We start from the raw sequence: 23,679 nt of genomic DNA on the forward strand, positions 1-23,679 counted from the left end.
TATCCACCCCTCCCTAAAAGGCACCAGGAAACTAGTATGTGTGGGTGGGGTATATGCTTAATTTTCACCTTTGTGCTATCTTTCCACTTATAAACCACTAGTACTTTGTTATCTATAATATGCCTCCATCTTTGTCCCCATAGGGAGAAAAGGTTGGGCAGGGCATACTGGGCAGACAATTGATCTACTCCATCCTAATTCCACTATTTTCTCTGCTGTAACTACTCTCATGGCTGCCTGCATCCTTTAAAAATATGCAGGGGTCTAATCATATGCAACATCTAGAGTGGTCTTAATGCTGCAGTTAGGGAGTTTGTAATCTGTTAACCTATATACCTAGCTCAGCTCCAAATCTTAGGATAATGCAATGAATAACAGCCTGGAAACCATTAAAACAGAGAGCACTTGCTGCAGACCATCAACCCAAAGGCCAGAGACAATTCTGAATCCATCCAGTATAGAGCAGGTATGGGTCAAAGTATTCCATACAGACAACACATAATTAGAAGCAGGAATTCTTTACATTCTGAAAGAGATCTGATTGTTGCAGTGTGATTTTTCACATCTCCTGAAGCCTGCAAATTAGCTTGCTGTATTTTGTGATTGGTCCTTGTGTGGTAAACAGGGATGTTATTTGGAAGTATGACTGATATAATTGCTGAATCAAAGTAAATGATGGATTTAGCACCCATTCAGAAGTGGAGCTCAAGTGGTGAAAGACATTTGTTCATGAGAGCATTTGATTCTTGTCACATTGCATTTAGTGTGCTGTTTTGTGATTGTTAATTGGAAAGTAAAAACAAGCTTATTCTGCAAGTCTAATTACTGAGACAGGCCTCTCTTGAGAAATCCCATTGTTGAAGGAAAATATTTCAGTTGCAGAGAATATGCATTTTCCTTAATGTCTAATTTGTCCCTGTTATTTCCAGAGACACAACATGGCTGTGAGATGCCTTTGGGACCTCCAACCCCAACCTCTTTTTACGTATGTCAAAGAGAACCTCTATCAATACTAGTTGCTGGTTTAAACCAATACTAGGTTTAAATACAGTCATGCCCCGCTTAACGATTACCCTGCATTATGATGAATCCGCTTTACGACAATGTTTTAGCGATCACAACTGCAATCGCAAAACGATGGTCTAAATGGGGGAATTTCACTTAGCAATGATCGGTTCCCTGCTTCGGGAACCGATTTTTGCTTTACAACGATCAAAAACAGCTAATTGTCGGGTTTTCAAAATGGCTGCCGGGTGCTTAAAATGGCTCCCCGCTGTGCTTAGGGACGGATTCCTCACTATACAGGCACTGAAAATGGCCACCGTATGGAGGATCTTCACTGGACAGTGAGTTTTTAGCCCATTGGAACGCATTGAACGGTTTAAATGTTTCAATTGGTTTTTTAATTTCGCTTTACGATCTTTTCGCTTAACAGCGATTTTCCTGGAACAGATTATCATCGTTAAGCAAGGCACCACTGTAGTCTACTGAACCCACTTCCCATTACAAATTCCATTCACCTTAAAAGGTCTTGGGTGGCACTTGGTATTCTGTATCGTACAAAGTCCATCAATATTGGTTTAGGTAACCCCAAAAGCCTAACTGAAAGGTCTTTTGTTTAAATTTTGAAGAACAGAAGGAAGAAAATGGATTTGAAATACTAAATTTAGTGCTGTTCCTGGATGTTGGCCATATGCTATATTTGTATCTTGCCTTTCCCCCATGGAGCTCAGAATTGCAGTTGAGTTTCAAAACATGCCTGTGAGGTACATTCGGCTTGGAGAACGTGACTTATCCAAGGCCACACAGTGTGCTTTATAGCTGAGGCCTGGATCTGAACCTTGATCCCCAACCTCTAAACCCAACATGATAGCCACTTACTGACTGGATCTCACTAGGTGGCACTGAGCAAGTCACTGCTTCTCTGCCTACTCCTTCCTGCTAGAGATGTGGCAAAAAGGTAAAATAATATTTATGGTAATACAATCTGAGGCCTAGTGCTGTAGAATAATCCAGCTAAGGGTGTCCAGTTTTTGGCCTGTGTACAGATGCAGACTTAAAACCTAATATATACCTGCTAGTTGTGAAGACACCATACACCATCGGATTTCTTTCATCTCGCGTGGAAAGTAGGAATACATCTTCTGCAATGGAGAACAAACTGTTTTTAAAGTGAGGATTCCACATATTTTTCTTATTTATTGTATCTTTTTTCCAAAATATGAAGGCTTGTAGCTAATCCTTGGAAAGAATCCATGGTTTTAATGTTTCAGTTTACTTATTCACAGACATTTCTATTTACCAGTTGGCAACTCTTAGTAGAGCATCTCACTGACAAGTCCATCTTTCCTCACCTACAGACACAGGTAGACTGTCACTGCACGTACAATGCAGTACAGTATGTAGTAAGCTGCAGATTTGTATACTCTACCCCTTCAATTTTCTTTTGCCAAGAAAAGTGTGGAAATCTATGGGAACTGTATGACAAGTCTTATGCCTCTGGGTAACACATCGTATTGGTTTGTATGTAACGTAGGCTTTGCCCCTCACCATATATTCAATAGAGGGTAGTTGTGTCAGCCACACCTCCAAAACAGAATAAACTGAAATAAACATAATCATTTTTTAATATATACATTGTTATTGTTGCTGTTTAGTCGTGTCCGACTCTTTGTGACCCCATGGACCAGAGCACGCCAGGCCCTCCTGTCTTCCACTACCTCCCGGAGTTGGCTCAAATTCATCTTGGTTGCTTCAATGACACTGTCCAACCATCTCATCCTCTGGCGTCCCCTTCTCCTCTTGCCGTCACACTTTCCCAACATCAAGGTCTTTTCCAAGGAGTCTTCTCTTCTCATCAAATGGCCAAAGTATTGGAGCCTCAGCTTCAGGATCTGTCCTTCCAGTGAGCACTCAGGGTCGATTTCCTTTAGAATGGATAGGTTTGTTCTCCTTGCATTCCAGGCGACTCTCAAGAGCCTCATCCAGCACCACAATTCAAAAGCATCTCTCAGGAGATAGATAAGCTGGTCAGACACTCCCATTTCTTTAAGGACTTGCCAAAGTTTGCTGTGGTCCACACAGTCAAAGGCTTGCATAGTCAATGAAACAGAGGTAGATGTTTTTCTGGAATTCTCTGGCTTTCTCCATAATCCAGCACATGTTAGCAATTTGGTCTCTACTTCCTCTGGTCCTTTGAAATCCAGCTTGTACTTCTAGGAGCTCTTGGTCCACATACTGCTGAAGCCTACCTTGGTGCCTACACATGCATAGAAATCAGTTAAAATTCCTGAAGGTGCTATGTCTTTCTCTATAGAGGTAATAGAGGGCTTAACCTTCTGCAGCTATTATCTTGTTTAGATTGTACTGGAAATTGTGAAAGCCTTCCGCTGGTCTTGCGTACCTGGTGTGCAATCAATCATAGAACTGATTGTGCAAATAATCTTGCATTCAGCACACAATTGGGTACAATCTTACAACCAGCATGAAACTGGGAACTTCCTAGAATGTGAAGAATGCTAAAATAATCATCCTTCTATGATCATGTACCACGAGGGATATTGGCCTTCCTATTTAAAACTTCAAGACTTAACCTACAAAAACACCATAGTAGCCAATGGAATATGATGATTCATAATTGAAGGAAACTCCAAACCACTTGGTACTGAAAAAGGCATAGGATGCCTAAGTAAACAGTATGACTTAACATGGCAATATCTCTTTACCTGACACTGAGTCATGCCTGTATGACACATGGTAACTCATCAGTGCCCACCAACTGAGTGCCAGCTGTGTCTCACCAAGAAGGTCAACCTGTTTCTGAGCTCTGCAATTTCAAACATAAGGTGACCCTTCCATCTTTAAATGCTTCTTCATACCATGAAAACAATGCCCCTATGCATAGTAAGCTAGCAATAGGAGTCTAGCCCAAACTTTGTGGATGTGCTAATTTCTTATGTGCAGCAATTTTGAAAAAAGAAAGTTTAGCACTTGCTCATGTGAGGTCTTGCACTCTGAGACAGAACTGCCAAATACAAGCTGAAAACAAAGAGTTGTTTTGTGTAGCATGTTCTTCTGTACAACTAACGCTACCTGTGCCTTTACAGGTAAGGCTGTTGCCATCCTTGCTATTGCTCGCATGGGGCAATTCTTTCTCAAAGAGTTTTGATAGACCACATGGACCTCCTAAAAGGAATGGTTTATTTCCATGTAGCATAAATGTATTTCCAGAATCATATGGGTGGAAATATTTGTAAAATCAGACTAGTATGAAAATGTCTAGATAAGAGGTAAGAACAGATGTTGGAAGATACTGTATATACACGGGATCTAAATAGCCATGTTGGTCACAACACACACATGTGAGCTACAGAGAAGAGTAGAAACAATACTATCATTTGAAAAATAGCAGGTGTGGTCTTACCAAAACCATATCACTAAAGGGCTAGATATATGGAACAATAAGTCTGGAATTTAGCATTTTACAGGTCTGTACAGTAATTAATATTTTAAAGACTAATAATTTTATACCCTGTAGAGGTACTTCATAAAAACCCAACTCAATTTTCGATTTTTGATTTTGACTCTCAGGTACGAAAATAGTGAAAGCAACCTTGAGTTAGAAGGTCATCAGATGAGCACTCTATACTATTACTCCTGGTACCCAGTATCAGCCGTATTTGAAGACAACCAATTGAGTTCATAGATCCTTGCATCATCTGGGATTAGAGAGGAAAAAACAAGATGACAGCTACTGCTTAAATTTACTTACGTAGTTCATCAAAATGAGTATCTGCTCCCTCTGGGCCAGGAATTGAGCAAACTAGCCTTGCTTTCAAAAATGTTGTCCACTTGTTTATCAGACTTCGTTGACCTCCCATGTCATTCTGATTAGAAAGAAAGCAGTTCATTTAATTTCCTTTGGAAAAAAAAAGAAAGACTTTTATCTAAGCAATTGGAAACAGCTGAAAACAGAACTGGCTCTGCTGGTATGACCCCATTATTCAGACAGCAGACTGGGGGGGGCGGGGGCGGGCAGCGGCGGCACAGGTACATGCACCACCATTTTTCCTGCCCTCATGTCTCCCTCTCCCTCTCCAGCACCAGCAGTGACTGTTTTTACTAATCACTTGTCTGGCCTGTGGTACTAGCACTAGTTATAAGTGAGAGTCAAGTCAAAAATATTCACAAAGCAACTCAAGAATTATTCAGTCTGATATAGAAATTTAATTTCCAGTACAAGACCATAAGGATATACATTTTTTTGTTATTTTTTCCCTACAGTTTACACAAAATACACCCTGTCTGTGTACAAAAGTAGTGTCCTTTTTTTCCTTTGGAAGGACATAAAACACACACACAGCAAGCAGAACATGACCAGATGAACAGGTGCTGCTCGAGCTGTAAAAGATTTGACTTTCATCAACTCTGCATCTTGCATTTAGCATGTTTTGTTGTATGAGTGACTAGAAGTTAATGGCAGTTTTACCTGCTAGGCCAGTTGCTTTGCTACTCATTTCTGAGGAAATCCCATTGTGGTGGGGAGGGAACATACACATTGCGCTTAATGAAAAGCTAGACCTAAGGATTCAAAGCCATACTCTGAAGAGCTAAGCACTCAAAGTTCTCTTGCCTTGCTTTCTCTTACATCCAGTGATGCCATCAGGGTAGATGGCACTTTTGGAACAGAGTTCATCATGCCATGAGGTCATTTTTGGGTAAAGGAGCAGGGCCCAAGAAGGAACAAAGAGGGCTTCAAAAGCAACAGCAGGAGGGCATGATTACCACATTTTAAAATAAACAATACAATAAGCAATGCCATCCAAAGGAGCTGGCAGTCATAAAAACCATTAGATTCAGAGTCTAAAATTACCCAACTGTGTCAGTTCTCTAACTGCACCTGGAAACTTTAAATTTGCTTTCAAATTTCATGTTAGACAAATTAAGTGACAGCTATGATCCATGGCCTCACTTGGTCTACTTACTGTACAGAGAATTTCACCATCAGCTCTGGGGTCTCCACAGGATACTTAGTTCTGGTGAGGATCAAATGACATTCACCACTCGGTAGGACTAACAATCTGCTTTACTGTTTTCCAAGGGTCCCGGCTAAGGGTATGAATTTCATCTGACAAATAGTCTAGTGTTATAAAATATTTTGCCCCCCCCCCCCAAAAAAAAAATATCTTGGCTGTTCGGTCAGAGCACTTATTTGCTCCAAAGAAATTTGTCTCAATGCTCCCTTGTAGGAACAATTCTGTAGTAACTCTACTTGTAATCTCGCTATTCTCTCAAAAGGTGTGAAAAATGCACTCCTAATTGAGGAGTACTTCTCACAATACTATCTTGCTGGAGATGGTTGAGCTCATACAGGGAACAATTTTTGATGCAATAATCTCATACAGCTATGCCTGTGAAAATGATTGCAAAAAAATGGGAAGCCCCTTAATACTTGCAATAACAACAGAACTAGAAAATAGCTACTTTGTAGACCATCAGAAACAACTTTCTGTCTCCCTCATCATGCTCTTCTTTGGCAATAACAGTGGGAATAATCTCACAAGGCTGCTTACTAAAAATATATTTCATCAGCCTACTGTATGTTAACATTTTAAAAGTCCAATCCAAATGTATGTGAGTGTGGCACTAAATATGCTTTTACATTTGGTTATCAGAAAACAGGCTGTAGTCATTGGGCATTTATTTGTTTATCAAAACCTGAAATGCTTCCCCAAACCATTTTCTCTTTGTGAGATTCGAAATACCAGTGTCCCAACCTGCAACATGTTCAACATTTGGAGATGCAGTCCCTCAGACCCAGCCATCACATATTTGGTGGCAAAGCAAAGCCCACAGCATAAGGAAAGGGGAATCGTGAATGTAGGAACTGAAACATAAGGAGCCACGTGATTTTATCCCAGTAGTGCCTTCTCTGAAGATGCCTTCCTCATCAGGAGGATGCTGACCATTGTGGTACTGAAAGGCTATTTTCAGCAGTGATGCCCAGAGTGAAGGTTCATGGCCCTGCTGAATTTGGCCATCTCTGGTTTTAAAGTATGCAGAAGATCTTCCTGTTGCTACAGTGCCTGAGCAGGCAACTGCCGATGGGGGCCCAAGGAAGCACTAAAGTGAAGCCTAGCTGTAGAACATCCAGAATTGATGAAGGATTGAGGGACTTAGCAAGTAAATGGCAATGTATTTCTTTTGATATCCCTTGCACTGTTTCTTCTCTTTACATTTCGTGTCTTGGTGGGGAAAAAAAGAAATGAATGGTGAAATTTGCATTAGCTTGATACTGAGAAGAAATCACATTGTGGAATCTCCTCCATTTGGAGGTCTTAACTGGTGGCAGCATTAGTCAATATATGATGCCAAGTCAAAAAGTGATTGTTCACCAAAGTTTTGGAGGGGGGGGCAATAATATCTTTTTGAGTTTTAGTTTACCTTAGCAGACACACGGAAAAACTATTTTAAACTATTTAAATTATGCTGACTGTCCTAAATATGAGTTAAAGTGGTTTATTACTTACACACTGCCCTTAGACTTGGGGCAGGTTATGAACCTTTGAAGAAACAAGTTCATCTTACAGTGGAGGATAAATGCATTTCTCCTATATTGATATAAGCAAGAACTGGGAAGAAAGTGTGAATATTTTCCTTCCTGCTGTTTCTGCATAATGGAAGAAGTAGCCTTCACTAACAGAATATCATGAATATATTATACAGATTACAGCTTTGTCATTTTAAAATAAAAATAACAGATGTCAGAAAAAAATTTAAGAGACCATCTGCAACTTGCCAGTCCTAAATCATACTGTTAAGGATGACACACACCAAGAAAAAAATAACAGCTGAAAGCACAGGCTTGGGGGTGGGTGGGCAGGGGGAGCATCAATCAAGCTGGAGGACATTAGGAAATGCAAATGCATTGCACTTTAAAAATAGTAAATATGTCAAACAGCTGCATAAGTCAAACCAGACAACAAGTGGAATTTGAAGAAGTTGCTTATTAATTAGTGCCCCATGGCAAGTTATGCAAAAGCACCGATCAAAGTGAGTTCCTGGCAGGAACAGCAGGAAATAACTGAAAATCAAAAAGAGAGAAGCTGGCATCATAAATATCTTTTGAGTTCTCCCTGCAGATGTAATTTAGCCAACAGCACTAAAAGAAAAAGAAAGAAAGAAAGAAAGAAAGAAAGAAAGAAAGAAAGAAAGAAAGAAAGAAAGAAAGAAAGAAAGAAAGAAAGAAAGAGAGAAAGAAAGAAAGAAAGAAAGAGAGAAAGAAAGAAATCAGATTCTTCCAGTTACAAAACACTACTTTACCAAAAAAAAAAAAAAAAAAAAAAAACATTCAGCATTAATAAATCCCCTGAGCTGTCCTGTGTTGAAAATTACAAAGACATCCCTTCTAATTCTCTCAGCTCCACCAGGTTATTTACTTTAAATGCACCATTACATTTGTGGTTCCCTAGTTATGGTACTTTGTTTCGGTAAATCTATCACTACTTACAGTGCTTTCATGTGAGAAAACCAAGTCCCTGCCACTATGAACATCTCCTATGAAATGTGTGCAGTTAACAGGATTTGCTGTAATGTTTTTGGAGATATTAACTCCATCATTGGAGGGCATCTTTGCTGTCATATAGATATAAGACTCATTTCACATGCAAGCAAGGTTATGCTCAAAATCCTCCAAGGTAGGCTTCAGCAATATGTGGACCGATAACTCCCAGAAGTACAAGCTGGATTTCAAGGGGGCAGAGGAACTCGAGACCAAATTGCTAACATGCGCTGGATTATGGAGAAAGCCAGAGAGTTCCAGAAAACATCTACTTCTGCTTCATTGACTATGCAAAAGCCCTTGACTGTGTGGGCCATAGCAAACTATGACAAGCTCTTAAAGGAATGGAAGTGCCTGACCACCTTATCTATCTCCTGAGAGATATATGTGTGGGACAGGAAAGCAATGAGAAACCTAGACAGCATCTTAAAAAGCAGAGACATCACCTTGCCGACAAAGGTCCGCATAGTCAACGCTATGGTTTTTCCAGTAGCGATGTATGGAAATGGGAGCTGGACCATAAAGAAGGTTGACCGGTGAAGAATTGATGCTTTTGAATTGTGGTGCTGGAGGAGACTCTTTAGAGTCCCCTGGACTACAAAGAGAACAAACCTATACATTCTAAAGGAAATCAACCCTGAGTGCTCACTGAAAGGACAGATCCTGAAGCTGAGGCTCCAATACTCTGGCCATCTCACAAGAAGAGAAGACTCCCTGGAAAAGACTCTGATGTTGGGAAAGAATGAAGGCAAGAGGAGAAAGGGACGCCAGATGACGAGATGGCTGGACAGTGTCTGCAAAGCAACCAACATGAATTTGACACAACTCCGGAAGGCAGTGGAAGACAGAAGAGCCTGGCGTGCTCTGGTCCATGGGGTCACGAAGAATCAGACATGACTTAATGACTAAACAACAACAGACATAAGACTGAAAGACAGTCTCAGAGCAAACAAGCAGTGAGAACTCTGAGGACGGGAATCCATTTACTCCAAATTCATTAGGGGTGCCAAGACTCCACCAAGGTGCAGGATTGACAAGTGTGTCATCACTTGGTTCTTTAACATAAAATTACTTAGTATCTCAAATTTCCTGCATCCCAAGTAAAGTATGTTGGTAAATACTCACTGAAATTGAACTAAACTGCTCACACCTGTACTAGTTAAATTCCTAAAGTTATTATTTCCAGCAGGAGAAGATCATGTTGTACCTGCCTGCCATTAAACTATTAACAATGAGGAGCATGTCAGAAAAGCCCGGCTGGCAATCCTAATTAAATCTCCCTATAAGGTCATATTCATCCAGATCTTCAGAGCTCATATTTCTTGTCCTGGATGAATGAATCTGGGAGTTTTGCTTTTTCCAACATATATATTTTAATATATTAAAGACTTTCCATTCTGAATATTGAAAATTTTGGAACTCGTGGTAAATTCTTATCAAAACCAACCAAAATGAAATTTTCATCCATCACTTCGATGTATTATGTCTTCTTCTGGACATTCTCTCAGCCACCAAGAAGGCGAGCGTAAAGCAAACCTGGCTGAGAGCCAAAGGCCATAAATTAAGGATAATAACAGACATCAGAAATTTTGGCTGAACAAGAAGATGTTATATTACCTTGTGGGAAACAGAGATCTGAATTCAACTGGTAGTTCCAACCAGAGTAGACTAATTAAATTAATGGGCCATTTACCTGGGACTACCAACTGAATTTCAGCTATGGAAAAAATCCACAAAGATCTATAATGTAAGAAGGAATAAAAGAATATGATTATGGAAAACCTGTGAAAATAGCCACCTTCTAGCACCCTTTTAAAATTATTATAATTAAGATGTATATCCTATGAATAAAACAGTAATGAACTTTGGTACAGTAGACATTTTACAGCAGTGGAAACAGTAACTGAAGGAAAAGTGCAAAGAATGTTGACTGAATAAGCCTTTCTATGAATGGTGTGGGGAAGATTATTTTAGTACTCTTTGCTGAACAGCCTCACATATTTCCCATTACATTTTTAGAGCTATAATTTTCTCACATCAGAAGCATAGTATTATGGGGCTTGTTGTGGAAAAACCTAGCTCATAGACTAGAAAATACATCCACATCACATCCAGAATGCTTTTTCCCTCAGAATTATTTTTGGGGTTGTTCCACACTGTCAAATTGAAGCCCACAATGCAAAAAATATGTTTCTAGTATGAGTTATATGAACAAAACCACACAAGGGGCTCATGGTATGTTAAAGATGAACACATTCTCTTTGTCACAACATTTCATGGAAGTTTCTGAAGAAATGGGCTGTGGCTTAGAAATGTTTATGTGAAATAATAATTGTTAGGTTATGACTACAGAGGTAAACAGTTCAGGATTTGCTGTGGAAGTAAAATAGATGCATTTGAATTTTGTTAATTGATCACATGATACAAAGGGCAATGCAAATCAGCCTGGCCCTTTTTGCTTCCAAACCAGCATTTTGTTTTGTTTTGTTTTTTCTTGCTGAAGGAGGGGGCTCCTACTTCTTTCAAGCTGGAGTGATTTAAATGGTGTTTTCCCATGTAATCAGTTGTTTCAATCTCCAAAGGGAGAAATGTGTGACTGTGGATGGTATTCTGGTGATGCACTAAGTTGGGCGCTATGATTTGGACAATGGGAACACCCACCCCTGTGATCTTTCTCCCTAAGCACCATGAAATATTTATTTTCATTTTTTGAAACAAACCAGATCACCTTATCACATCTGTTTAGTGGTAGATCACCCCTGCATGGACAAAAGTTTGGAATGAAACAGAAACAATATCAATAAACTATAGCAGACTACTGTGATTTTGTGGCATGTGTACGTGCATTTACATGTTATGCAGAACTTTGGAAAACTCTCCCTTTTTGTCTTGTGCCATGTAACACTTTAAACAGCCCATCAGCTTTACAGTGAAAAATAAAAAGAGACCCAGAGTTAGACAAAGGGTGGGATCTAGGGAAGGTGCACTGTACTGTGGATGAAACTGCAATGGATCAAGGGGTCACTGTGGACACTAGCACTGAAAGCATCCGTGGCCTCTGTGTGATCACCTAATCTGGATAGAAGATTAGGTGATCTTCTATTCGCCTAATAGTAAAATAGACTGTGAATCAAGTTGCGCCAAAGCCCAATTGCTCTAATTTGATTTTTATTTTATTTTATTTTATTTTATTTTATTTTATTTTATTTTATTTTGGTTTGTTTGTTTGTTTGTTTGTTTGTTTGTTTATTTATTTATTTATTTATTTATTTATTTATTTAACCTATATGCCACCCACACTACCCAAAGGTCTCTGGGCGGCTTGCCACTGTAGTCACGGCCTCAGCCTTTTGAGGTGCCACAAGAGTGGCTCTGTTGCAACAAACTGAGAGTGTGACTCCACTGACAGAAAATGTGGGAAATGCTATGGGATTGGGGTAGTCTGGTTCTCATTCCCCTGCCCCCCGCTACCCATATAACACAAAAGCGAATGCAAATCAGCCTAGAGTCCTTCTCCCAACCATAGGTTTTTGCTCCACTGCTTAGGCTTCTACTTTTTTCATAGCACATCCATTCACACTGGAAAGGAAATTGCTACGGCTTGCTTTCAGCTTATTAGTTCTTCTGTAACTTTGCCTTCGGCAGATGAGGAGGGCTATAGGAGAGCTATGTTAACAAGCTGCAAACAAGACTGTTTAGTCAATTTCCTTCTCTTTCCTTGTGTGACCAGTTAACTTGATTTTACCCAGGGAAATGATATTTCCCAGATGCAACTTCACGGTGAGTCAACTTTCCTTTTTCTCACTTGGTAGTAAAACCCTCACACAGCTACCCCCCCTGGAAATTTCTCAACTGGACAAGGGCAAAATGAAGAAATATAGGGGAAGACGAGTGTTTGTGGGAGTAAAAGATGGACTTGCTCCACTGAAACAAAGGATGAACAGAGAATGCTGCTGAGAGACTGTGGTTGTCATTTGCATGCTGTGTCATTTGCTTACACAATGGCAATCATGCAGACAGCTGAGATAGACAACAGTTGTGCATTCCAAGGATGAGGGTCCTATCAGTGAGAGACTTCACAGAGCCACCTGCTTCTATTGGCACCATGAAGAGACAGATGAAGGCAGAAACTAGGTTCTTAATACTGTACTGCTTAAAGTGTTAGATTAGGCCTCCATCTGGTCTTATTTCCACTTCCTTTAGCTAGGCTGAGTCAAATATTTGCCTTAGCCTGGCACTTGAACTATCCTGAGGCTGTGTGTTATGGAAGAGAACTGATGGGCTTGACATTCTCTAGAGGACATCAAAGCAAGTTCAGCCATGGTTCTACAATCCTGGCATTGATGAGTCTGGGGTCTTTTCTGTTGTCTAGAAAGGGATACATATTCATTATTGGATCAACAGTAGGGTTGTGGAGACTACTCACAAAATTTATTGTTCTTGGTGAGACAGACAGTCTTGACATATTGAGGCAGCCTGTCTAATTATCAGTGGTCTCTTTGAAAATTTTCACCTTCGTTGCAAGAACAAAACTTTAATTTCCCATCAAGAATTCTGCAATTTGTTCGAAATGATTCTACATAAAATCAGTGTCTCTTAATTTGTGAAGAAAACACATATGTGCAGCAAGATTAGCAGGACTGATTGATTAAAAGACTCTTGACTCTTCTAAGATCAACAAGACAGCAGCTATCCTGTTCTTGTGCACCTGAGCATGAGTCATTCAGAAGAGAACTCTCACTGAGACCTCATGGAGGCCTCCAGAACTCCAGGAGGCTTCAGAAAGCAGGGGGGGCATGGGGGGCCCTTGCACTCCCCCTCTGCTCCCCTCGCTTTCAGAAGCCTCCCGAGGGCAAGGGAAAAGCAGCATTTTTTATTTCCAGTTTTATTCCCCTACCTTTTTAGGTGCTGAGCAAGCCTCCGGAAGCCTCTACAATCAGCTGAGAGGTGGGGAGGGAGGGAGGCACTTTTTCTGTTCATAATTTGGGGGAAGTTTGCAAGCTGAATTCCCTATTTCCCTATTGGAGCAGTTCGTAAGTCGAATTGTTCGTAAGTAGGGCCGTTTGTAAGTCAAAGGTTGACTGTATCCTTAATACAAATATTCACAAAATATTTGTGGAATATAGTTTAGTCTTTATTTATTTATTTATTTATTTATTTATTTATTTATTCATTCATTCATTCATTCATTCATTCATTCATTCATTCATTCTATTTATATCCCGCTTATCTGGTCAGTTACGAGTCAGTAGAAAGAATTGGTTGTGATAAGCACGAACAACAATGAAAGTAGAATGGTATACACATTCAGTTTATTGGACCATTTTTATGTTTCACTTTGCAACACAAGAGAGTGAAATATTTATTGTAGGTTATTCATGATTGCTTCCCGCACCCTCCATAATTCAATTGTTCAGCAGTACTAGTCAAATGTTGATTATCTCTTTACAGTTACCATGGTTAGAGGGGAGTATTCAGGTCCACACCCTCTATTTTGATACTTTTGCTCTCCTGCACACAGATAGCGACAAGTTTGAAGAAAAAATCCGCAGCTATCAGTGGAGGCTCTCTGTGCATGGAGAGGCAAATTTTCCAGGGTCTTAACTCACATGGCGATCTCCCATATATAGCAGCACAAGAGTAGTGTACCCAGATTAAGGGAAGGGCAAGAGTGTATTCCTGTACCTATAGGGACTATAGCATTTACAGTTATATATAAACTGCCTGAATGCAGATATTGCCAAAATCTCAGTCTGTGTTAAAATAACTTTCTCCTTCAACATCTCATTAGGGGTTAACAAACAGCACAAGCAGGGATGATTCTGGGTATGCTTTCTGGCCCTCCACTGCATTTAACTCAGTAAAAAACACACCAATAATAAATTACCACTTACTGTAAATATAATGTGAATGAAATAATAACAAATTATTTGTGGCATGCCAAATACCTCACTGGTAAACTATAGTTTTCACTCCTAACCCATCTCTTGCTAACCTGGGAAAGATAATTCTCATTTTCTGGGATGACACAGACTTGCAACAGCTTCCAACAGCTTCTGAACATTAGAATCTGGACTCTCCCTCTGCCTCTACTCGCAGTCATTTGAAAAGGGAACTCCTGACCAAAAAAAGAGGTTGATTCTCATTTTGCACTCCACAATATTATTTTCCCATGGTGGTGGGAGGCTTACCCCTGTTTGGAGAGGCTCCCCAGCCCTCAAAGCATTCTGTGTCCTGAACAGCTGGGATCAGGAAGCTAGGCTGCCATCAGATTTTCAGGATGAGGAGGAGTTAGCAGAGGACTGATCTGCTAATGATGTTGGCCCTGCTTGGCCATTTAAGAATATTGGCACATGCTTGTGACATGACTGATGAACATCAAAGTCTAGACATTCATGTGTAGTAAAGGTAAAGGTAAAGGTTCCCCTTGACAATTTTTGTCCAGTCGTGTTCGACTCTAGGGGGCGGTGCTCATCCCCGTTTCCAAGCCATAGAGCCAGCGTTTTGTCCAAAGACAATCTTCCGTGGTCACATGGCCAGTGCGACTTAGACTCGGAATGCTGTTACCTTCCCACCGAGGTGGTCCCTATTTATCTACTTGTATTTGCATGCTTTCAAACCGCTAGGTTGGCGGGAGCTGGGACAAGCGACGAGCGCTCACTCCGTCGTGTGGATTCGATCTTACGACTGCTTGGTCTTCTGACCCTGCAGCACAGGCTTCTGCGGTTTAGCCTGCAGCGCCACCACGTCCCTATTCATGTGTAGATGTACTCCTTTATCAGACCTGTTCTGGGCCCACTGCACATTTAGTTAAGTCTGTAATGGAAAGCCCCTTATCTCATAATCGGTAAGGCATGTTAGCAGCCAAAGAATTTATCATAACCTATAAGTATAATCTGCAATACTTCATATTACTGCACATAAACATACAGATTTGTCAGATATTGCTACACCACAACCCGGACAGTAGATGTTGCCCTATAGGGATCCATGATGGGAAAAACAAAGCAAGCCATCCAAGTTAAACTCTAACATCTGGCAAGTCTGTGCAGAGCGTTTCCTGCTTTGGATGTTTATGGGATAGCAGACGCGGAAATGAGATCACTCCAGTGACCATCTGCTTTTTAAATGTCATCTCTTGATGCTCTGAATTGATAGAAATCATTAATCCAAAAGTCTGAAAGTCCATGAGATACTGTCTGCGAAAGTGCGTGGGAAATGCCATTTTAAAAAGGTGCTTATTTGGCAAACCCCCAACACTACCCCCAACAGTATCTACTGCAGGACATTTTTTTCAAAAGACTAGTCCCGGATCAGTGAGCAAAGGACAAAAATAATTAAGAGGTATGTTCCTGTCTGCATATTCCACAACATGTCTGGGCAAGACAACCAGGAAGCAGCATAGCTTTTGTCCTGGCATGAATGAACAAAGTATAAGGAAATGAAGGTTTCTAGAATCTCCTTTTTTCCCATAAAAGAAGAGTCTGGAAATGACTTGGGATGGGGATCTGGATTATGTATATCAGTGACTACTTTGGCACATTGGGATAGAGTCTGATGGACCAGGGCACAGGATAAACAGCAGTAAATCCTCTTGCGATTTTACCACATGCTGCCCATCTCTGATTGATTCTCATTACTTTTACTATCTTCAGACAGCGTCACCAAAAAAAAAGATTTTGGGGGGAGTGGGTTGGTGCTTCTTTCTTTTTGGCAAATTATAATTTTGCTAATATATTATTTGAACAGTGCCATTATTAAAATATTGTAGATACTGTGCAATATGTAAGACATTGTGGAATATCTCACATGTTGAGATATATTACAATAAGTAAATATTCTACCCAAAGTGTAACATGAGAAGTTGTCTTATACAGAGTAAGACCATTCATCCAGTACAGTTAGCTCACACATGTGGTGACTCTTCAGGGATTCAGGAAAGATTTTTCCTAGCCCTAGCTTGAGATGTTTGGGAACCGAATGTGGGACCTTCTGCATCCAAAGCATGTGCTCCACCACTAAGCTTTAGCTTCTCCCCTGATTCTCCAGTGGTCTCCCAGCCACCTACTAGCCAAGCATGGCTACCTTTAGCTTCCAAGATCAGTAAAGATAAGGTGCATTCAGGTCAAATGATACCCATCACTGATGGTTGTAATTTGACAATGTCTTTATTTTTTGTATCTCTTTTTAAAGTGTAAACTGCCCAGACCGGCCTTGTAGCCAGATGGGCAGTATAGAAGTCAAACAAAACAAAACAAACAAACAAACAAACAAACAAACAAACAAACAAACAAACAAACAAACAAACAAACAAATAAATAAATAAATAAATAAATAAATAAATAAATGTTCATATAAGATTTGTGTAATTTGTCATGACTAATTACAGCAAATTGGCAAAGCACTGGGATGCATCTTGGTGACACAATTGAATACATAGCCACGCACACAACTGAGACATGTTCCAGCACCTTGTTGATTAGCTGCTATTAGCCATGGGAAGTTACATACATACGATATAAACCCTAATTAGATGGTTACCACTCAATTAAGAAAATTGAAATAGATGGTCCTTTTTTTAAAAAAAACCTTAGATCAATATGAAAAGGAGATACTGTAATATGGATTTATGAGTGAATAAACACGACATAGGATGCAAACAGACTGATTCAGTTGTCCCCTCTTTAAATGTGCACGAATCATGCATCATTTATGAAGCAGTGTGTTGACACACTTTCAAACCTGAGTTGTTTGTGAACTCTTTGACTAGTGTTAGAAATACCTAATCCTTTATAAAGGAAACCAAACCAAAACAAAGGCCTTCTCACTATTTCATTTGATATTAGTGGGAACATTCTAGTTTTCCCCAAGCAGAATAAGAATTGCTGGCTACTGCAGATAAGCTGCTGATAACTTCTTTTCCTAAAAAGCAAAATATCACAAATGCCATTTGTCATGACAAATTATGCATTTCAGCCTGATTGTGAATGTTGAAAGAACTTCCTCGCAATTTATAACTCTATCCCCTTGGTGGTACGCGGAGTGAAACATGACACAAACTTGAATTAAGAGTTGGAGCTTAAAAACTGCATCTAAATAGTATATGGTTAGTTCTTTCTTTCTTTCTTTCTTTCAAAGAAATTTGAAGTGAAGGAATGCTAAGCAGGAATAACTGGTCATTTGAAATGTCAAATTACAAGGTAATGTGAATATATTGACATAAATTTGACCCAAAGATGCAGCATCATTTGAGTCCTGATGGCAAATTGGTTAAAACACTTAACAATTTTCCCTGAACTTTGAAGACTTAGGTTCTGCTCATTCTCTGCCCAGAGAACTGCCTCCCACTCACCTACGCAACTGCAAATGATTATCCAGTCGGTTGGACTAATGAGATTCAATACTGGTGGAACAGATATAGTCCAGCTGTTGTAGATATATAGCATGTGATAATGTCTGAGTCAACCACGTGATAAAACATCATTCAGAAAAACTTGAAAGGATAGCTATCTCAGCATGGCTAACCCTACTATTAGACACAGCGAAATGATGATTTCGAGCAGCCACTGTGGGACTGAATGAAATGGTTTCTATTTAATTTGATATTACTGAATTGTTTATTGCCCAGAAGCATCTCCTAGGGGAGCTCAGTAGGCCAAAGAACTTAATCAGCCTTGAATATTGGGCACCTTGTTCTGGAGAGATAATATTTGGTGCTATAGTTCAGGTAACAAATTGTTTTCGGAGAGCACTGTTCAGTGGAGAGAGGGAAATAAAGACCTTGTAGTGAAGATTTCTTATACCAGGCTGGTTCTGACATAAGACAAAACCATAGTTTATGGTTACAATTAGAGATGGGCAAAAATTAAAAAATGAATTGCAAAATTTGTCAAATATTGCTAATTCTTCTATTCATTCTCACCCGATGAATATGAATCAATGAATTTTTAGTAATTTTTGATTTGTTGATTTGTTGGGCTAAAAAACAGCCCCCCAGGCATCTAGAGACCAAAATCACAGAGAAGTTTCCCCTGACTCTACAATCCCTCCAGGTTTGATGAAGATTTGGTTTCCCCAAGCCAGCTGCTCAGTGTATGTATAACTCTGACATCTGAAACTCAAACTTCACTAGACCTGCAGGGCTTGCAGAGGAGAGTCAGGGTAGCTTCTCTGTGATTTTGGCATCTCTGTTTGAGGGGCTGTCTTATAGCATTTTAAAGGCAAAAATGAATTTATTCACCAGTTAGAAATAATTGTACATTATTCATTGACCTTAATAAAACACTTGTACTTGTGTACCTTGGCTCAATGATCTCTGACACTCTCTCCCTAGATGTCGAGCTGGCTAAATGCAGTGGCAAAGCAGCTTTCATGTTCTCCAGACTCACAAAGATAGTATGGCTTAATTAGAAGCTGACGGCATATACCAAGATCCAGGTCTATACAGCCTGTGTCCTGAGTACACTCCTGTACTGCAGTGAGTCCTGGACCCTCTGTGTATGGCAGGAGAGGAAGCTGAACACATTCCATATGTGTTGTCTCTGACACATTTTGGGTATCACCTGGCAAGACAAAGTTCCAAATAGAGTAGTCCTAGAACAAGCTGGAATTTTTATCATGTATACATTACTGAAACAGCAATATCTATGTTGGCTCGGGCATTTCATGAGAATGGCTGATAGTCGGATTCCAAAAGATCTCCTGTATGGAGAATTAGTGCAGTGAAATCGCCCAGAGGGAGACCACAGCTGTGTTTCAAGGATATCTGCAAGTGGGATCTAAAGGCCTTAGGAATGGACCTCAACAGATGGGAAACCTTGACATCTGACCATTCAGCCTAGAGGCACGTGGTGCATCATGGCCTCTCCCATTTTGAAGAGACACTTGTCCATCAGGCCGAGGCAAAGAGGCAGTCCCAAAACCAGCAAAATCAGGGAGCTGGTCAGGGGACAGATTGCATTTGTCTTCAGAGTGGAAGGGATTGTCACTCCTGAATAGGCCTTCTCAGCCACATTAGATGTTGTTCCAAGTCCTCCATTCAGAGCATGTTACCATAGTCTCTTGAGATTTAAGGATGAATAATCTAAATCTAATCTAATAAATCACAAATTAAAACAATGTTTCTAATTGCAGCTAATGAGCCTAACTTTCTCCTGGTTTCAAATATAATTCTTTTCCCCAACTTCTTGTCTAGTATATCTGTAAGTATGGAAATGTTCCCTTCTTATTTTTAATTACCCATAGCTTCCTCCTTGATACAGTATATGGAAAAAACCCTGCATAACAATACCCATGGTTACTGGCCAAGCTTGATCCACAAATCTGACCACCATTTTATATAATTCACAGTACCCTGGATATAGAGTTCTGTGGCATGACAGGAAAAAAAAACCCTACCTCCCTACCATGCAAAAACAGCCGTCTGTTGTTATGGGAGCAGAGATAAAACCAGAAAACTTCTCAGAAAAACAATGCTTTATGAGAAAAATTGGTTCAGCTCTGCTATCTTCAAGCCGAAAACACAATGCACACATATAGTTGCAATCCCAAGTGTTGTTTTAGGCACATGCTGGGATTTTTCCCCCCAAGAAAACCTGACACCCCTCTTAGCTAAAAATGCAGTGGGAATCCCACCCCCACCCCCATTTCAGAAGTAGCTTCTTATGTGGAATGAAGTGGTTCCTGTTTAAAAAAATGCAAACCAAAGGCAGCCTTAGAGGTCTAAAGGCATTACCGAGAATGTGGATGTGGTCAGAAATTGTGGGAATATGGCAAGCAGGTTGTTACAGGCAAGGAAACCACAACGGCAAACCACAAGCATTGGAATTCTGGGTAAATAAAATAAGCAAATGACAGGTACTGGAAAGGTGAAAGAATACAGACCAACCCCTGTGAAAAGCAAATGGGCAAACACATACCAGGGAACTACAAAAACAAGGCCAGATTAGTTTGTTTGGGTTAATGATGATTTGTGAAATGAGAACGAGACTCTCACTACTCAGTGACTGGTAATTAAATTGGCTACTATTTAACTTCATTATCAATTGTGAAAATATTGGAATTCCAAAATGCCAGCTGGCTTATTAAACCAACAGTGAAGGACAGGCTGCAAGAATTCTAGACTTCATTAGTAATCCACATTATTATATGTAGACTAGACAGCACTTTGGGGGAAGTAATTTCCTCCCTGGGGCAATTAGTATTTATCAAGGAAACGACGCGATGGAGTTCACTTTACTAAAATACACAATTGCTCACCTTACAAACTCGGCCAACTCGGGAAAGGATAGTTCTGTCAGAGGTGGTGCTATCTTGAGAAATTTCTCGGAAAAAGAAATAGATTTTGTCATCATCTGGGTTGTATGTATCCGGGATAGGGAAGATTCCAATAAACTTTGCTCCTAAAGAGGGGGGAAAATAACAATTTGACTATATTTTCCAATCCTTGTGAGAAGATGCAAGATACTGGAACCAGTAACCAGTACAGTTCTAACATTTACTCATGCTTAACAGTAGTGAAGCAAAGGGTCACCCTTACATTCTGCACTAGCCCAGCTCCTATTTCTCCTATTTTTGTGGTTCCTGTCTAAAACCACAGTTCAGCATTATGTCCATATTTCAGATTGTAATGGAATGTAAGACATGCCAGGGAAGAATGCAAGACAAAACAGAGCACAATCAAAATGTTAAACAGCAAGGTAATTGATTACTCCCAACTTGCTCTAATACACAACAGCATATTAAGGTAAAAACACAGGTACAGAGGCCTGGCCAAAGACATTCGCTTCCTGAGGCAAAAAAAAAAAAAAAAAAAGCTATGTCCCGCTCTATGTACAAAAGCTAACAAGATGATGTTTAAAGATCCATTTTCAAATAAATGAATGAATTCACTGTACTTTTCCAGGAAAAATTATGAAGCCACCCCTATGCCTGTGTACAATTTGGCAGAAAGAGACACACTTAGAACTGTGACTGACAGAGATGTGTGTTCTCCCAATAATTGTCACTCTTCACTCAGTCATCAAATTAAATCAGTCAACCAAAACAGCAGAAAAAACATGTCTAAGGAAGTCTGCCTTCAGTGCCACAGAGGTGAAATCCTAAAGTATTACAAAGAATATTCACAAATGACTGTACTGTTGTTTAGGTTCTTCTTGACTTACTCATTATTCTTCCTTTGTTTTTATTTTGTTTTGTTTCTCTCTCATACCATCATCTATATTTTTTCCCTAGAAAGTCCTTTAAATACTCTCCACTTTCATGACTATTAATATGTATCTTGTTCTAGGAAGAATTGTGGGACATAGCAGAGCTGAGGTAGAGTCTGCACATGTCAGATATCTCACAATTTCCACTGAGGTGGGCATCACCATCCTTTCCAGACCCAGATGAGGCCTAGCTTCTGGTCTCCTCCACTGGTGAGAGCTGTAAGCAATTCTTGTCTATGCCAAATCAGCCCATCGCTGGACCCATCACAGACACATTTTGTCTCACAGGCTGTAGTTCTCTGAGGTCTCAGCAGAAATCTTTTCTCTATTTTATGTCCCCTAGGATCCTTTTTACAAGAGATGCCAGGGATTAAAATTGGGACCTTCTCTATGTAAATAGGAGTGTGCTGTTTATCTGCAACAGAGATGCTCACTGGAGCTATAAGCTAACTCAACTTATAGTGAAAAGGGCATTTCTTAATACTAACATATCATTTCAAAAACTCCTAAATGAAGGATGCCTCATTCCATCAAGCAATTTAATGCTAACTGTTCAATTACATAAACGTCTACCATTCTTCATGTAAAGCCAAAAAATTGAATGGATGGTTTAATCTCATGTGTGTATATGTTTATGCATCTGTGTTTTCCTTGATTAGAAAAATATAACCAGCCAATTTCTCGACACCAGAATGAGCTAAATATACAAACACTATGCCATTTTTAATACTGTGTTTTTAATAGAGCAGAACATGATTACAACATTGGGAATCTCTTTGGCTTCACTTTTTTTCAACTGTACAGACATTCTAAGAGAATTCAACTTGAGGCTTCTGGCCAAATTTCAGACATACAAAAGTCCTGCGTAGACATTACTTGTGCAGTGGGTCAATATGAGCGCAAAGGGAGTGCAGGTTCACAGGAATCCTCTTCACTCCTCACTCTTCTGGAGTTCGGAGTCAATTGAGGCATCTACAAGGAATGAATAGGCTCCTTGTTCAGAAGTTGTTCCTGAACATCTAAGGGATGGGTGGAGCTTCATCTCCACAGGTGGTGCAGACAAACACGTGTGTCTTGAAACCCTTTGTACTACCACTAAATGAGTTCTGAGTAAAGCATGTAGAAGTTACTTTTTGGTTCTATTGCTGCCAGACCCCACCAATGCTGATTAGGGAATTCTGAGAGATGTGAGCCAAAGTAACAATAACAATTTTTCAAACCATGGAATACTGTCTGCGTAAGACTGATAGTAGGGTCTTTCTTTAGGGCTACAGAAACAGAACATGAAAGAACAGGGTATAAGAGTCATAACTGAGTTCAAATTGAAACCTCTCCTTTGTTGTTGTTGTTGTTGTTGTTGTTGTTAAACTGCTGCCACTCAATAGGGCTAACAGGGCAAACCCCCCGTTAATATCCCTCAACTCCAAAGCAATGGTGTGAAGAAGGTAAATTGAAGAGGCCCTTTCTCCATAGGCTTCTCTAATCTCCTGCCAGAGAAGAGTAACCACGAAATAAAGGAATGAAGCACTCACTTCTTCTTTTGGAGAATTCTCACAGCACACTTTGTATTATTTTTCATGCTCTAAGCACACAGACTTCTTCACTTATTTTAAATGTGTCCATGTTTAGAGCCAATTCACAGGACACTACATCTGCAGCATGATTTCTGCCACAAGCCTGTCTGCTCATGACCAGCTCCTACACCTGTAATACAGGGGTGTCTGTTTCATCTAAGTACATTTAATGTACCTTTTCTTCTATGAATTCCAGGCAGGAGAAGTGCTGACTCCTGTGCTAAAATACACCTGTGTTATTGGTGTGACTGGAATTGCTCCCTATTTGGGGAAGTTAGAGAAGAGTAATTTCCTTGTGAGTGTGTGAGTGCTAAAGAGGGGGTCATGTTCAGATGAT

The 23,679-nt window shown here is 40.0% G+C and overlaps 1 protein-coding gene across 3 annotated transcripts in view; it reads right to left on the bottom strand.

The window, feature by feature from the left end:
• Positions 1 to 23,679, bottom strand: part of SEMA3D (semaphorin 3D) — a 204,918-nt gene that overhangs the window by 49,960 nt on the left and 131,279 nt on the right. For all 3 annotated transcript variants that reach the window (XM_020800516.3, XM_073000805.2, XM_078394234.1), the window contains exons 8-10: positions 20,819 to 20,961; positions 4,772 to 4,886; positions 2,075 to 2,144 (exon numbers count right to left, since the gene is read on the bottom strand). In XM_020800516.3, coding sequence (XP_020656175.3) covers positions 2,075 to 2,144; positions 4,772 to 4,886; positions 20,819 to 20,961 — 328 coding nt within the window. The remainder of the gene's footprint in view (positions 1 to 2,074; positions 2,145 to 4,771; positions 4,887 to 20,818; positions 20,962 to 23,679) is intronic.

This window comes from Pogona vitticeps, chromosome 5 (assembly GCF_051106095.1).
Source record: "Pogona vitticeps strain Pit_001003342236 chromosome 5, PviZW2.1, whole genome shotgun sequence".
NCBI classification, from domain to species: domain Eukaryota; kingdom Metazoa; phylum Chordata; class Lepidosauria; order Squamata; family Agamidae; genus Pogona; species Pogona vitticeps.